Source organism: Biomphalaria glabrata, chromosome 16 (assembly GCF_947242115.1).
Source record: "Biomphalaria glabrata chromosome 16, xgBioGlab47.1, whole genome shotgun sequence".
Classification (NCBI taxonomy): Eukaryota; Metazoa; Mollusca; class Gastropoda; family Planorbidae; genus Biomphalaria; species Biomphalaria glabrata.
In genome coordinates, this window is record NC_074726.1 from 11,952,233 (window position 1) to 11,967,451 (window position 15,219).

At 36.7% G+C, this 15,219-nt stretch overlaps 1 protein-coding gene across 10 annotated transcripts in view; it reads left to right on the forward strand.

The window, feature by feature from the left end:
• Window positions 1-15,219, forward strand: part of LOC106061386 (multiple epidermal growth factor-like domains protein 10) — a 61,376-nt gene that overhangs the window by 13,300 nt on the left and 32,857 nt on the right. For all 10 annotated transcript variants that reach the window (XM_056013642.1, XM_056013643.1, XM_056013644.1 and 7 more), the window contains exons 5-7: window positions 6,874-7,062; window positions 11,891-12,106; window positions 13,479-13,691. In XM_056013642.1, coding sequence (XP_055869617.1) covers window positions 6,874-7,062; window positions 11,891-12,106; window positions 13,479-13,691 — 618 coding nt within the window. The remainder of the gene's footprint in view (window positions 1-6,873; window positions 7,063-11,890; window positions 12,107-13,478; window positions 13,692-15,219) is intronic.

The window sequence follows — 15,219 nt, forward strand, 5'->3', positions numbered from 1 at the left end:
ACGAGGCTTTGGTCTGTGACCACCATGCCTTGAGCCGTTAGCAGGGTTGCTGCTGCTTTTGGATCTTTTGCCCTAGCTAAGTTATTAAGGAGTTTCCATGTTTGTCGACCATCTGCAAGATCCATTTTAGCACAGGTCTTGATCCATTTTTGTCTCGTACCCCCCCCCTTCCTTTACCTCAACTGACAGCTTATTATAAGCACGTCCGGCTAACATCGTTTGGTCTACGACTGTGCCGCCTACGCGTGGCCCTCCTCAGTTGGATTAGGCGTGCCAAAGCGAGATACCAAAAGGGCACTCTTAAACAGGCCCCGAATTGCATGATTGTACACCCATTACGGTTCCTTGTATGGGGTCTTCGTGTCGAGCTTTGCTAGTTCAATTGTGACCAAGAGCGGCAGGTGGTCGCTACAGACGTCTTCGAGCACGTCCACTCTTGATTGCAGCTTTAAATCAGCTGACACTAGTGATAAGTCTGGTCGTGACACGCCCCCATTGCCAGTGTGCAAAAAGGTCGGAAGCAGTCTTTACACTGCAGAACAACTAGATTTTTTTGTCGCATATCTCGAGCAGTCACCGCCGTCTGACATCTGTCTCCAGACACCCCCAGGTGAATGACTTAGCGTTAAAATCACCTGCAACGATCATCCTTGTGCCGTAAGACACAAGCAATTTGAATTGCAGCTCGGACTTGGGTGGGTTGTAAAGGTTTACGCATGTGAATCGCTAACCAAATTTGAACACCTCGACTGTCAGCATATCCGTCTGTCCGGGTCCCACAGGGGCGCTGGATTCCACAACACGGGCCGTTAACGAATTCCTCACAAACGTTACGAGTACCTGGCACCGCGAGCAGGAACACCGGTAAGCCGTAAAGCCATAAAGAAGGGGTGGTCCCTCGACCGGACGTTGAGTTTCCCGACACTTGAGGACATCAGCCTAGTAATGCTTTACAATTGTATGGACCTCGACCTGTTTCAGCGAGAACTGCCGATTCAGGTTTAAGGTGGATTATCCGAAGCTTCTTGCTACGGTCGTAACCGGGTGGGGGTGCACAAATAACCCCTTTTGCCTTGTCTCCTGGTGCGGTCACCTTTCGGGATTTAGTGGGGAGACACAACTCCCCCGAATGTGCTAGAGGCCGTCGCGGCACTCTGAAGCGATGAACTGGGACCGGGCGTTGTGCCCGGGGAGTGCTGGCCACCTGACTCACACCCTGTAGGGGGAACCGTTCCCCCTTTAAAAGATAAGATTTTCCAATGGTAGCACACTTTGCGACCATAAACCCAGTGTTGTCGTTGCATGGTCGGGGCCTATTCCGTCTGTCCTACCCAGGCCCGCGTTTTCGAATATAGAACGTGACATGAAAATGAGTCAGAGGTTGCCCCGGGAAGGGGACGTATTGGTTGTATGTTAAACAAATCGGACTGTCCCATTGGTTAGACAATTGCTTAATACCCTGGACTGGTGTCAAAGGCTGCTGAACCGTTGTAGGCACTGCCTGCTAATCTTACATTTAAATAAAAATGACTCGCGTTTAAAAAAGGAGTGATATCTTGATTTAGATCTAATCTAGATTTTTAAAACTAGATCTAGATTTTTATTACAGTATATCTAGATCTGGATTTATATTCTAATTAAAATTATTTTAGAGACTAGATCTAGAATTTCTATATCCAGTTTTGTTTAATATAGACTAGATTAAGATATAGAATTTTAATTTCTAGACTTAAAGTGTAGATTTTGATTTCCAAACGTTTTGATCAATATTGCAATGTTATAATATACTAAAACTAATCTACCATTTTTTAATTTAATGTTGCATTCAGTCTATTGATAGATTATCTATGACATTGTTTTACATAAATCTTATCTAAATTACAGCTACATTATTCTAAGTTCATATTTTAGACCTAGATCTAGTAGATATAGATCTTAAGAGTGCTAAATCAGAAGTTTAATTTAGGTAGATCTACATCCTCATTCTAGTTCCATTTGAATAAAAAATGACGCTATCTCTGTTGATAGGCCTAACTGTGCTGAGACATCGAAGTACAAGCACTATACATCTGTTCTTTTCTTTTTTTTTCTTTTTTTTTTAATTACAAAGCAATGCTGAAAGATTATCTAAAATCGCTCGTCTGATATTGGCCTATTGTACATATCCGATAGATGTCATGCCGTAATGTGTAATATATCTCTTTATCAATAATAGGCTATTAGTTTATTATTAAGTTAAGAGCAATGCCTGGTCATGCTGTTAGCGTGCTGAACTAATAGTCTCGACGGTCCCGGGTTGTTTATTTGTTTGTTTTACATGTTTCGGATGTTACTTCAGAGTTGCAGATAGTTTACTTCCTAGTCCGAACCTCCCGCAGGATGACGGGGGATAGGAGCATGCAGGGTTTGAACCAGGGACAATCGATAAATCCGAACGACTGTCCAGCGCGCAAACTGAACGACCAGACAGGGTTGCCATCCTCCATCGTCCAGCGAGAAGTTCATTATTTTAAACTGAGAAGGAACACCCGAAACATGTAAAACAAAACAAAAACATTTTTTACAACGGCAAATGAATCTTTGAAACATTATAACTTTTGACCATCAAAATTAAATCACCTCTTGAATATTCCTTGCTAATAAGCAGATCCGACAGGGATCCGACTCCGACGGATCACACACACTCTCTTTGTAAACTTGTGTTTTTGTTTTGCTTTATAGCAGTGTTTTCTAGGTTAACCTCTCTCATCCCTCTTTTTCGTTAACTGTAAATGGAACCATCAAAAGTCAGGGGAGGGAAGGAACAAAAACAATATGGAGTGCTATCAAACGTCCATGCCGACCAGTAAAATGATTAGGCCAAACACAACCTTGAAGACATCAAAGCAGAATTGAAGTCCTTGCCGCTCGTACATAGCAAAAAGTATGGTCAAACGTTTTGCAAAAAAATTATACGTACAGTGTATAGTGAATTTTTTTAGCGGCCCCCAAAAGAGGAAAAAGAAGCTATTTGTTTTGTGTGGCCTGTTTGTGCGTCCGATCGTCCGTCTATCCGTCCGTCCGTCCCGTTTAGATCTCAGAAACTAGAAAAGAAAAATGAAAATCGGACATCATGATACTTTAGATCATTCCAAGTTCTGTGAACCATCTAATTTTTTTAAATTATCTATGCTAGCAGATTATTTAAAACACACCACTTTTCAATGAAATACTTCAGAGGAGGTAAAACTTTAAAAAAGGCCACAGACTTCTTCATTAATAAATCAAGCTACATTCATAGTTCAAAGTTCACAATGGAAAAAGTATAAATGGATCATAATAAAATAGATTTTCCATTTATTAACTAACTCATGGAAAAGAATACTGATTCAAATGTTATTTTGAAAAATAATTTTAAAACGAACTTCGTTTTAGTTGAAAGTTTAAAAAAAGAACTAATTTTATAGTTTTGACAAATCCTCATTATATGGGCCTACACTTGACAGTCTAAATAAGACTAAATACAGCCCAGATCTAGATATATTTATAATATATATATATATATATATATATATATATATATATATATATATTATAAATGTATTATAATTTGAACAAAAATTAAATTATTAAGGCAATAACTTATCTTCTGACAGTTTAGATGTGAAGATTTATTTATTATGTAAACAGTAGTATCACGTTAACGTATTAAGAAATGAATCGGATACGAATAGCATAGACATTTTGACACAAGCCGTTTTGGCGCAGGGGACGTTTTTGCGCAAGATATAATTTGACGATAATTTAATAAGCACGTAGCTTTTATAACAATGTTTTTTTCACTCTACCATAATATTGTATGTATAGTATGCATTCTAACATCGTCCAGCGAATTGTTTCTTTTTTAAATATAAAGATTTTGCTTATTTCATAAATATAGACATATAATAAGTCAGATTTCTGAATGGTAATTGTCACGTGTTTATTATGTTTATTTGACTTGAAGATCTTGATGGTATAAACTTATGACATGCAGGTCCGGAGGTGCCTTGATTATAGTTCAAACACTTTAATAAGCAATGAATTAACAAAGTGCTGATATGTTTTTCTTGAGTTTTAATTGCTTAAAACTTGAACTTGAAACAATAAATGTATGTACACAGATATATATAACAGATAAAAGATTCAGTAAAAATTAACAATAAACTGAGTAACTATTTACTTTAAAACTAGCGACTTCTAAGTCTAACTTTCTAGCTCTCTCTCTCGTCTCAAGCTAACACTCCTCCTTTTATATCTTTTCTTAGAATAAAGAACCATGACACTCTCAATACCCATCCTTGACTCCTTGACCCGTTTACATTTAATTTTCCTTTTAATTGTTTTTGTAATTTAACCTACGTTAATTATGTTTCCCTGCTGTAGCCTTGAACTAAGTTTTAATCGGCTTCTTTCTGGCATTTAAGCGTGGGTACGCTGACCTGATTTGAGATAGGTAGGCCTACAATGTCCTCATTTTGTGAACAATGAGGTGTCACTGGGGACGTGACAGTAATGACATGCTTCCCCCCCCCCCCACACACACACTTTATTTATACTGAGTTCTGCTAATCGCACTGGCGACATTTTTCGATTTCTTTCCAAAAGACAATTTTGTATTTGACATTAGAGCAACAAACGAACTAGGTAAGTGCCATACTTTCATATAACAAACACCATGCTAACATCTAAAGCTCTATTACGCTGAATGACGACAATAACTCCACACATAGTAAAGATCAAGACACGGAATGTGGTCAGTACAAACTCTAACGTGAATTCACAAATATAAACAAACACTAGGGGAGACAATAGATCTAAAAAAAAATAATTCACGACACTAAGATACTTTGAAAAGATATATTTTGAGAAATTGGGTAGGGGCGATTTGGATGACACATCTCGCATTGACGCAGGTAGAGTTAAAACAAAAGAAAACAAGACCAGAACCGAGCACTGGTCGTTGACGTCATGCATCTGGCGATCATCTACTTGGGACTAGTCGTTACCTGTGTCATTACCCGCCCCCTCTCTTCTGCGCACATTTCACTCCTTGTATATACTCTTTCCTCCACCCCTTCCCTCTCTCACGCGTAAGACGAAAATCTGTTTCTAGCACTCCTCTTGACATCCCTAGGTGCGAAATTATCCGAGAGCGGCCAACAACAAAAAAAAGTCTTAATAACTTAGTAATTTTGACTATTTCATGCATGCATACTGTGAAGTATGGATGGCAGCCTGGTGTTGTGTAATGTTAGAGATTTAACAAAAATTACATAACAAACTAAAATATTAAAAATAGCGGACACAAATATTTCTTCTTCTGTACGTGAAAAATGTCTTAACACAAACCCTCATGCAAAATATAAATATACATAATTCTTTTTAAAAGAAATAATACAATGAACGTGTATAATGTATTTCCCGCCAAAACGTCCCTTGCTCCAAAACGGCGGCGCCAAAACGTCCTGCTTCGGCATAGTACACATTTACACCATTACAAAAGGCAAATTCATACGAGTTCTAGTCTTGATTTAGTAAATTCTATATCAAGATTCTATATCTAGTTCTAGATCTAGATCTAGATTTAGATATAGACTTATATCTAGATATGGAGTTGGATCTAACTCTAGTTCTAGACTTAGATTTTTTTCTAGATCTAGACTTAGACTTGGATGGCTGCCTGGTCTTGCGGTTTGCGCTTGACTGTCGTTCAGATTTATCGATTGTCCCTGGTTCAAACCCTGCCCGCTCCTATCCCCCGTCGTCCTGCGGGAGGTTTGGACTAGGAAGTAATTATCCGAAACATGTAAAACATTTTACATTTTTTAGACAGATCGCGCAACAAATAGACAGACAGACAGACAGACAGACAGATAGATAGATAGATAGATAGATAGATAGATAGATAGATAGATAGATAGATAGATAGATAGATAGATAGTAAGATAAACAGACAGACAGTCAAACAGACAGGGGTGGACTGGCTATATGGGCAAACGGGCAAATGCCCGGTGGGCCGGTACCAAATGGGCAGGTCTGGTCATGACCAAAGAAAAAATTCAACAGTAACTAGTTCTAGACCTAGACTTAGATATTAGATCTAGATTTAGATCTAAAACTAGGTATAGATCTAGCTAGTTCTACGTCTAGTTTGTATGACAAATGACAATGGAGATATTAATTTTTTTTTTTATTTTTTTTTGCGAGGGGAAAGTCTTGCGTGTCAAGTCATTTGTATAAATCTGTACTCTGTAGCTAGCTACCTAAAGTGCTAAAGTAGGTCAATCATTTTTTGGTGTTGCCAATTTATCTAATTTTGTAAGAAGAATACATCTTTTTAGTTTCTCTTTATTACATGTAACATGTTAATAATTATTATTTTTAAAAATATAAGTGTACGCTAAATAATATATGGAGGGGTAAAACACTTGGAACTGGAATCGCGTGTTTAAATCCTGGTGAAGACAATAGGTGGACCACTTCGGGGGCCGATTTTTAATTTGTTTTTCCAGAAAAACTGTCTTTGTAACCTTTAGTTATCTGCATTGAATTTTTTCTTTGGTCATGACCAGACCGGCCCATTCGGTACCGGCCCACCGGGCATTTGCCCGTTTGCCCATATAGCCAGTCCACCCCTGTCTGTCTGACTGTCTGTCTGTTTATCTTACTATCTATCTATCTATCTATCTATCTATCTATCTATCTATCTATCTATCTATCTATCTATCTATCTATCTATCTATATATCTGTCTGTCTGTCTGTCTATTTGTTGCGCGATCTGTCTAGTCACTGGGATATTGCTTCTTGTTTCGCTAATGTAAGTTGTTGTTTTTTTTGGGTCTTCTCACCAGCGAATATTGATGACATCACCTTTGAACCGTTTCAAGGTAATAGTGTACAACAATGCTTCTCAGGGAACTACTCATATAAATTAACTTCTTTCAGCAAGTATTTCAAATGCGCTACAATAAACAACGTGACAAGTATTCTTTTGAGTGGAAAAGGAGTGAGTCGTCTCTGCACAGTTACCATCTCAGGAGGTAAGTGTCAACAGATACGTGGTCTTCTTTCTCACCGTATTCTTTACAAGCTTTAGGCTGCTGGCACACTACAAGGTTTAGAAAGGACGACTGTACTTGTGAGAAAGGCTTGTGAACGTACACATTTAGGCACTCATTACCTATAGCCATCTCTCCATTTGATCAATCCCAAAGCAGAAATTCAAGTACAATTACTTTACAAAACAAAATTTAAAAAAGAACAAATGACAAAACACGAAAAATACAAAAAAAATTTTTTTTTAAAGAATAAGGGAAGGACCGCAAAATTACTCAATGTATCTCAAAACTGTAGAGATAAACTTCTTTTTTTACTAAATGAAACCAAAACATTAAATTATATCTAATTTTTTAACTAATTGTTGTTGTTTTTTTTAAATGGATTAACGTGAAGTCATGAACAATACGTAATTGTCCAAAATTTGAACTTGATCCAAGTATGGAGGTTGGAGAAAATTGTGCAAGAAAAAAAAGTAATAAGAGGATTTACGCCACATATACAGCCATACCTCTCAATACTTGGCATTTATTTCTCTATTTTATGCCAGATCAAAAAATCCTATTTAGAGTAACTGAGCCATTATTATATGTATGTATCTATATGATGTCAATGGAAAAAAAAACGAACTTGCCATTGCTTACGTCAATAGGCCTAAAGCAAGAACGGGAGAAAAATATGTCTTGCTGCAGTATACTAAAACATTTCTTTGCATTTATGAACGTTTTAATGAAACAATTGGCCTTGTTAACCATCTGCGCACTATGCTATACATTTATGAGAGCGATTCTTGTATGTATGTATGTATGTATATATCTATACTATAAAGTAGAAAGTAAGATGTATGTATATATGTATGTATTTATGCATGTATATATGTATCTAAGTTAATTACTAAAAAAAAATGATATTTCCCCATTATGTCAAGGATTTTAAAATAAGAAAGCAATTTACTAAAAACAAATTGCAAATTACTTTTTAGACTTATTTTACATTTAATTTTCTTTCTGAAACATGACAGAAGTTTTCTTCTAATCTGTAAAAGAATATTCCGGATTTTGTATTGATAAAGAAATTAACCTACATTACTTTAATTTCATTACTAATCGTCGCCAAAATTGATTCGAATTTTATATTAAAATCTACTTACGCCAAATAACTGATTGAAATCCCACATCTAATTAATAAAACAAATCATCTTCTTCTCGTTTACGAAAATCGGTTATTCCGGATTTATATGAAAAACATTTTAACTCTATTTATGTAAAAACGCAATTCTGTTTTACATTACATCTAATTTTCTTGCTAAAAGGTTACTAAATCTAGTAATCGTTAGTATAGTATTATGTTCCGAGTTTTAAGGAAAACAACTTCCTAGCACCAAAGTATGGTATGAAAAACAGTCCACAAGGCTATGGTACATTTAAGTTTCATACAAAACCATCCCAAAAATTTAATTAACTGTATTAAATGTATCCGAAACAGTCTATTATAGATACATGTACTTAAAAAAAAAAACTGTTACTATGTTTAGAACAAAAATTAAAGGTTAATCAAATCTTCAATAGCTTTTAGAGGTTTTTTTTTGTTTTTATATTGACATGACGGACAGACATACTGACAGATAAAACGCTAAAAAATGCGGCTTTATCCTTACATATATTATGTATGGCTCCTTTTTTTCTCGAAAGGCAATGGATGCGCCCAGATGAGTCACTAGTTTTGGTTTAGTCTTGAGACGGGGAAGAATCTGGTCTGTCTAATCAAGCCAATTCTAGAGCGGCAGACTTTGCCACATTTCATGCATGTGTATGCATCTGATTCAGGGCTAGCGGACAGAGTAGCTTTATTTTCCCCACTTGATTAAGGCCGCTTCGTTTGTTTTGCTCTCAGCGAGGATCGTCCAAGCACGCAAATTTTGTCTCCGTGCACTCCGGTCTTTGGCTATTTCTTCCCACATACTTTCGTTGATGTCTGTGGCTCTCATGTCTCTCTTGCAGACATCTCTATATGTAAGTCTTGGGCGACCCTTGGGTCTGACTCCCTCCACAAGCTCAGCATGTAAGATATCTTTCGGGATTCTACCATCTGGCCTGTGGGTGACATGCCCGAGCCAGCGTAGTCTTATTTGTGTCCGGTGAGCGTATTGGCCAATCTCAAAACTTCCTGATTGGAGACATGGTCTCTCCAGGAGATGCGTCTCCGTCAGCGCAAGTGGAAATTATTCAATCTGTGCTCATGATACACGTATGTTGACCAGCTTTTATTGCAATAAAGAAGAGTGCTCACAACACAGGCATTGTAAACTAAGGTTTTGGTTGCTGTGGTCAATTTGGCATTTTCCTATACGCGCTTGGAGAGTTTTGCCAATGCTATTGTAGCTTTTTCTATTTTTTTTGTCAGCTCAATGTCTAAAAGAAAACCATCCCTGAATATGTAATGCTTAATAAACTCGGTTCGCCGATGTCTATGAACCCTCGACAACTTGCACGTATTGTTGAAGACATTTTTAGTCTAACTAGGTTGTGTGACGTAGTGATTTTTTTTCTTTGGCGTCATTTGGAATCCATTCTTAAAATGAAATGCTAAAAGAACTCTATCCGTTCACCAATGTCTTTGAACCCTTGACAACTTTCTTGTATTGATGAAGACATTTTTAGTCTAACTAGGCCGTGTGACGTAGTGGATTTTTTTTCTTTTAGGTATGAACACAATTGAAAAGTTTATATAATAGATTGTTCCGGATGTTTGTATAAATAGTAAAAGAAAAAGAGAATTTCAGATAAATGTAATACCGTTAATTAAATTTTTTGGATGGTCTCGTATAAAAATTAGATGTACTACAGCCACGTGGAGAGATTTTCATACCTTACTTTGGTGTTTGGATTCTGTTTTCCTTAAAAATCATAATAAACATAATATTAACGATAATTAGATTTTTTAATGTTTTAGGTAGAAAGTTAAATGTACTGTAAGAGAGTAGTGAGTTAAAATATTTTTCATAAAAATCCGTAAAAACATTATTTCGTAAATGAGAAGATTATTTGTTTATTAATTAGAAGAGGGAGTTCAAACAATTATTTGGCGTTAGTAGATTTTTAAATAAATTCGGAAATTTCTGGCGACGATTTGTAAGAAACAAAATCCGGAACTTTCTTTATCGATTACAAAACTTCTATGTTATGTTTTACAAGAAAATTAAATGTCTAAAAAGTAATTTTCAGTAATCAATTCTAGTAAATTACTTTTTTTAAAAGCCTTATGCGATTTCAAACAATCATTAGGCATAATTCATGTTTTATAAAACAATATCCGGAACATTTTTACACTTAATGAAATATAAGTCAGTATAGAGATTATGATTTAGCATTAATATGCTATTTACATAAAAAACGGAACAACATATTATTGATAATGTGTTTTTGCAACGTTTAAGCATGGACATTGAATGTAATATAAGTTAGAAGAGCAAACAAACATTTGTTGGCGTTGATTAGTTTTGCACAAAAAAATCCGGAACAATCAATTTTAGATACTTAAAACTATTGAGATGTTATGGGAGGAACATTAAAGGGTAAATCAGATTTTCAATAGCTTTTAGAGTTCTAGTTTTTTTAAATCTAATCGTGACGGACAGACCGACCAACAGACAAAACGCACAAAAATAAGCTTCTTTTATTCGGATGGGGGCACTAAACAAAAAATAAATAAAATCTGATTTTTAAAAAAAGTTTAAGGAATTGGTTTAGCACCTGATCATGTTGCGACGTTACGCTACTGCACGAAAATCGCTGCATAAAAAGTCCATTTAAAAAAATGTGCGTGATATTTACATACAAAGTGCATTATTAGCCTTTATAAACAAACAGAAATGTTTTCTTTTAATTTTAGCAGCTAGTTGACCAGAAAAAACGTCTTTAACTATTATTTGTATTTGTTGTAAACATTTCCTGTACATTTTAAAAATATATTTCACTTAGTGATACTGAAAATACACAAAAATTGTCCATCTTTGTTAGCATATTGTAACATTGCCTCCCTTACATTTACGTAATTGTTTTAGAATTGGTGTATTTTTATGAAAAAAATCGCTTGCATAATTAATTTTATAAATTAAACGGTTTGCTTTTAGAAAACCAAAAGTAGCCGTTGCACCTAAACTTTTCAAGCAGGATTTAATGATGAAATAATATTTTTCATATCTCTTCTAGTTTTCGAGATCTGAGTGTGACAGACGGACAGACGGACAGACGGACATTTTGCACAAACCTAATAGCGGCTTTTTCCCCTTACGTTGGCCGCTAAAAAAAACATTTTTTTTTTACATTGGCTAATGAATATTTGAAACATTATTAATTTTGACAACCAAAATAAAATCACGTCTTTAATATTCCTTTCGAATAGGCGGATACGACAGGGATCCGACGGGGGCCGACTCTGAATATGTGTAATAACAAAAACTCACTTTTGTAATTTTTTAAAAAGCTATGTTTAAGCTCATAAACAGGACATCTTTCAGTTCTTTACATAAACATGTATCTCAGGCAATACGGTGGAATTCGGATCATCGGGAATAGTTTTGAAAACTTACTTACACAGTAACCCTCACTTCTCATCACTGACTCAGTCGTATGCATGTACTTATTGTAAATTCAACGTTCCTGTTAATTGGGTACTAACTTCATTGTTTGAACAGGTGTTGGCCACGTGTCGCTTTTATGAAACCAATATGAATTTGTCTTAGCAAAATGTATAACAACTATCCCATTTTTTTTTATGAATCTGTAATATTCTTTGCCCTTTTATTTAAAGGTCGCAACCTTGCAATCAAGCAGCGGTACAATTATAGTTCTATATCCAGAAACGCTGAAGGAGACAAGGGAGCAGTGGATGGAGAGATTCCTCTAACTGGCAGTTTCAACCCAAAGACTTGCTTTCAGGCCGGGGAAACCTCCGTTTTCTCAAATATTTACGTATTCATGAATACACTCGTGTTTATCGATTATTTGATAGTATATAACAGACCTGGTAAGATCATTTTGAAAAATAAAAAGTGGCTTAAGTCAGTGTTGGTCAGCATTTTATTTTTCTTACTTGAGGATAACAAAAATTTCCAAGGTAAATGTCACTGTACAACAAAACAGCACAAATGGTCCAGTTCACTAGAGCCCAAAGCTGTGTGGGTTCACCCTGTACTGTGGTCGCAAATTTAGAGGGTATGGACAGCACGGCGTCATGAGCGGAACATGTCTCAAGGGTAAATGTCTGAGCATCACTGGTTTAAGCCATTGCCAGCTGTGTCAAGGCACGATTAGGAATGAGTTATTTGTTTCATAAAATTGGGGAAGTTTTGACTTAGAGACAATGACACGACTAGTAGAATTAAAAAAAAAAAAAAGATTTTATGAAGAATTAGTGAATCGTAGACTACTTTTGAAAGCTTTAGAGAGAGGCAGCTTTGGTGAACGTAGAAATTTAGCTTGACGACATTCTACGACATTCTACGATTCCCAATGATTATATCAAACGTATTTGACATTCGATATCAGCGTCGACTTACTTCTCTTGTTGGCCTTTCCCCTCTGATATTGGATTTCGTTATTTTAAGTGTTTGTAGTTAATTTCATAAAAATAATAATAATAATAATCCTATAAATTTTAACATTCTTTTTAACGGAAGAAATAATTTTGTAAATATTTTTTCCCCCTGCAACTCAATATGAATTGCATAGATATCGATGTCCTTAAGCAGTTGACAAGAGTTTAACATGTGGCGACCTTGTAGTCGATTCTTGCTTTCACGGAAAGTCAATGGAGCGTGCGCAATAGCGTAGTAGCAGAATCCCGTCTTGTTTTGCTAAGGACTATTCGTGCGGCGTTGTTCTGAATACGTTGCTGCTCAACTATTTTCTTTTACTCTCAGCGAGGATCGTCCCAGCACGTACAGTCTGTCTCTATGCACTCCGGTCCTTGGCTATTTCTTCACACATACTTTCGTTGATGCCTGTGGCTCGCAGTCTCGCTTGCAGTCATCTCTATATGTTAGTCTTGGGCGACCCTTGGGTCTGACTCTTCTCCGCAAGCCACCGCAAGTGGAAGCTATTCAATCTGTGCTCTTGGTACATATACGTTAACCAGCTTCCACTGCCATAGAGAAGACTGCTCACAACACGGGTATTGTAGACAAGGATTTTGGTTGCTGTGGTCAATTTAGCATTTTTCAAGACGCGCTGTAGTAGCTTTTCCTATTCTTTTTGTCAGCTTGATGTCTAAATCTAGGTTACTGGCAATTGTTGAACCCAAGTAGGTAAATTCGTGCACCACCGAAAGGATATAGATATAGATATTTTATGAAAATAAAGTAAACACAATGTTAGTTCTTATCTTATGTATGTTTCAGATGTGATCAATAGAGTAAAACTAACAGGTTTCCAGCTCACTACATATGATCAGGCAAATGGAGTCCTATTTATCTTTAATGAAGGCAGTAGACCACCCGAAGGAGCGGCAAATTATACTATTTTCAACCCTTGGCCTACTAATTACTTCGCCATGTTTAAACTCGCACAATCCTACAAGGAATTACAGTTCTGTGAAGTGGAGGCATGGGGAGGTAAGAACTAGACACTTACCGTACATTTATAGCCCTTGACTGATCTAAGATGACGCAAGACTCAATTTGTAATAGGCTACTTATTGTTTTCTACAATAAACAAATACAAGTAAACTATTTTTCAAAAAATAAAAAAACAAACAATGTCTATCTTAGAGAAACATTGACCACTGAAGAGGCTGTGAGTCTTGTCTGTGAGTCTTGTCGTGCTCTGGCTATAATTTAAAAAAAAACAATGTAGTAGCGGCTTGAGTGCTGGGACAAGTCCCAAAAAGCCCGTGGAGTCTGGGAGCGCATGAGGCGCCCTGACTTCACTTCCCCGTGGTGGAGGCTGTCCAGGCCTGAGCAAGCTATTATAGCACAGAGCTGAACAGGCCACTGTCCCTTTGGCTCATATTTCTCACGGCTATGGTCACATTTTGACTCACGATGCCCCCTCATATTCCGTTTAACTGCCCCAGACTACCTGCTGATCTTTGTCTGTTTTGTCTCGACCTGTATGGTGACATCACGTTGACAAGTATGCACTACACGCAAGACAGCAGGGTTTCTGTCCAGGGCTTTTGCAAGAGAGGACTTGAGCCTCTTAAGCCCTCACTCTAATGGAGTTTGATGATGATGATCTTAGAGAAACCACAAAATCACTGCCATACATCTCAAGGAAGCGCGGTGGTTGAGTGGTAAATCGCTTGGCTTCAGAACCGTGAGGTCCCGGCTTTGAATCCTTGTGAACATGGGATCAATTTTTCAGGATCTTCAGGGCGCTATTTAGTCCACTCAGCTCTAATGGGTACCTGACATTCATGCCTTACATTTGGAAATGCCCAAACGCGATAGTAATTTCAAGAACGCAATAGTCCTTTTAAAAACCTATGTTGGATCTAGACCTAGATATAAATTATTTTTTTTTACTTTGATAAATTATAACGGTCAAACTAGAATTTACCCATGTGGCCTACGTCTTAGCGGCTTGCACCAGCTGTTAAATTTCTAGGAAAATCGTTAGAGAAGTTTTCGAGAACTGCTTTCCGGGTTCCTGGATCCAGGTTTCATGAAGCTCTGACTGGAATAGATCTGTTCTTGTGTGTCAAAATGTTTTGGTATCCAAGTCAGCTTGTGTGTGTGTACTGTGTTATCGTGAACTGTTTTGTCATTCAATAAAGCCTAGGATGAAGACATGTCTTCTTCTAGTGTTTTATTAGGTTACTGCAGACACCTCCATTAACATTTTTAAAAACATTTCTAACAATAAAAACATCTTTCGTTCCTTTTCTTGAACCAATACACTGAGCTGATGACCTACGTTCATTGATTGTTACCCAAATGTAAAATAAGTGTCGTCTGTTAGAGACTCTCATCGTGTAGGACTTGTATTTAATAATTATTGCATATTTAACAATGCATCTTATTAAAATTGGAAACAGACTTAACATTACTTGAACATAGTTCATTTGTTAGGCTTTAGAGCGGAAACGGTAGAACATTGTGGTGTGTTGTTCAAACATCGACTATCATCTAGACCAGAAGC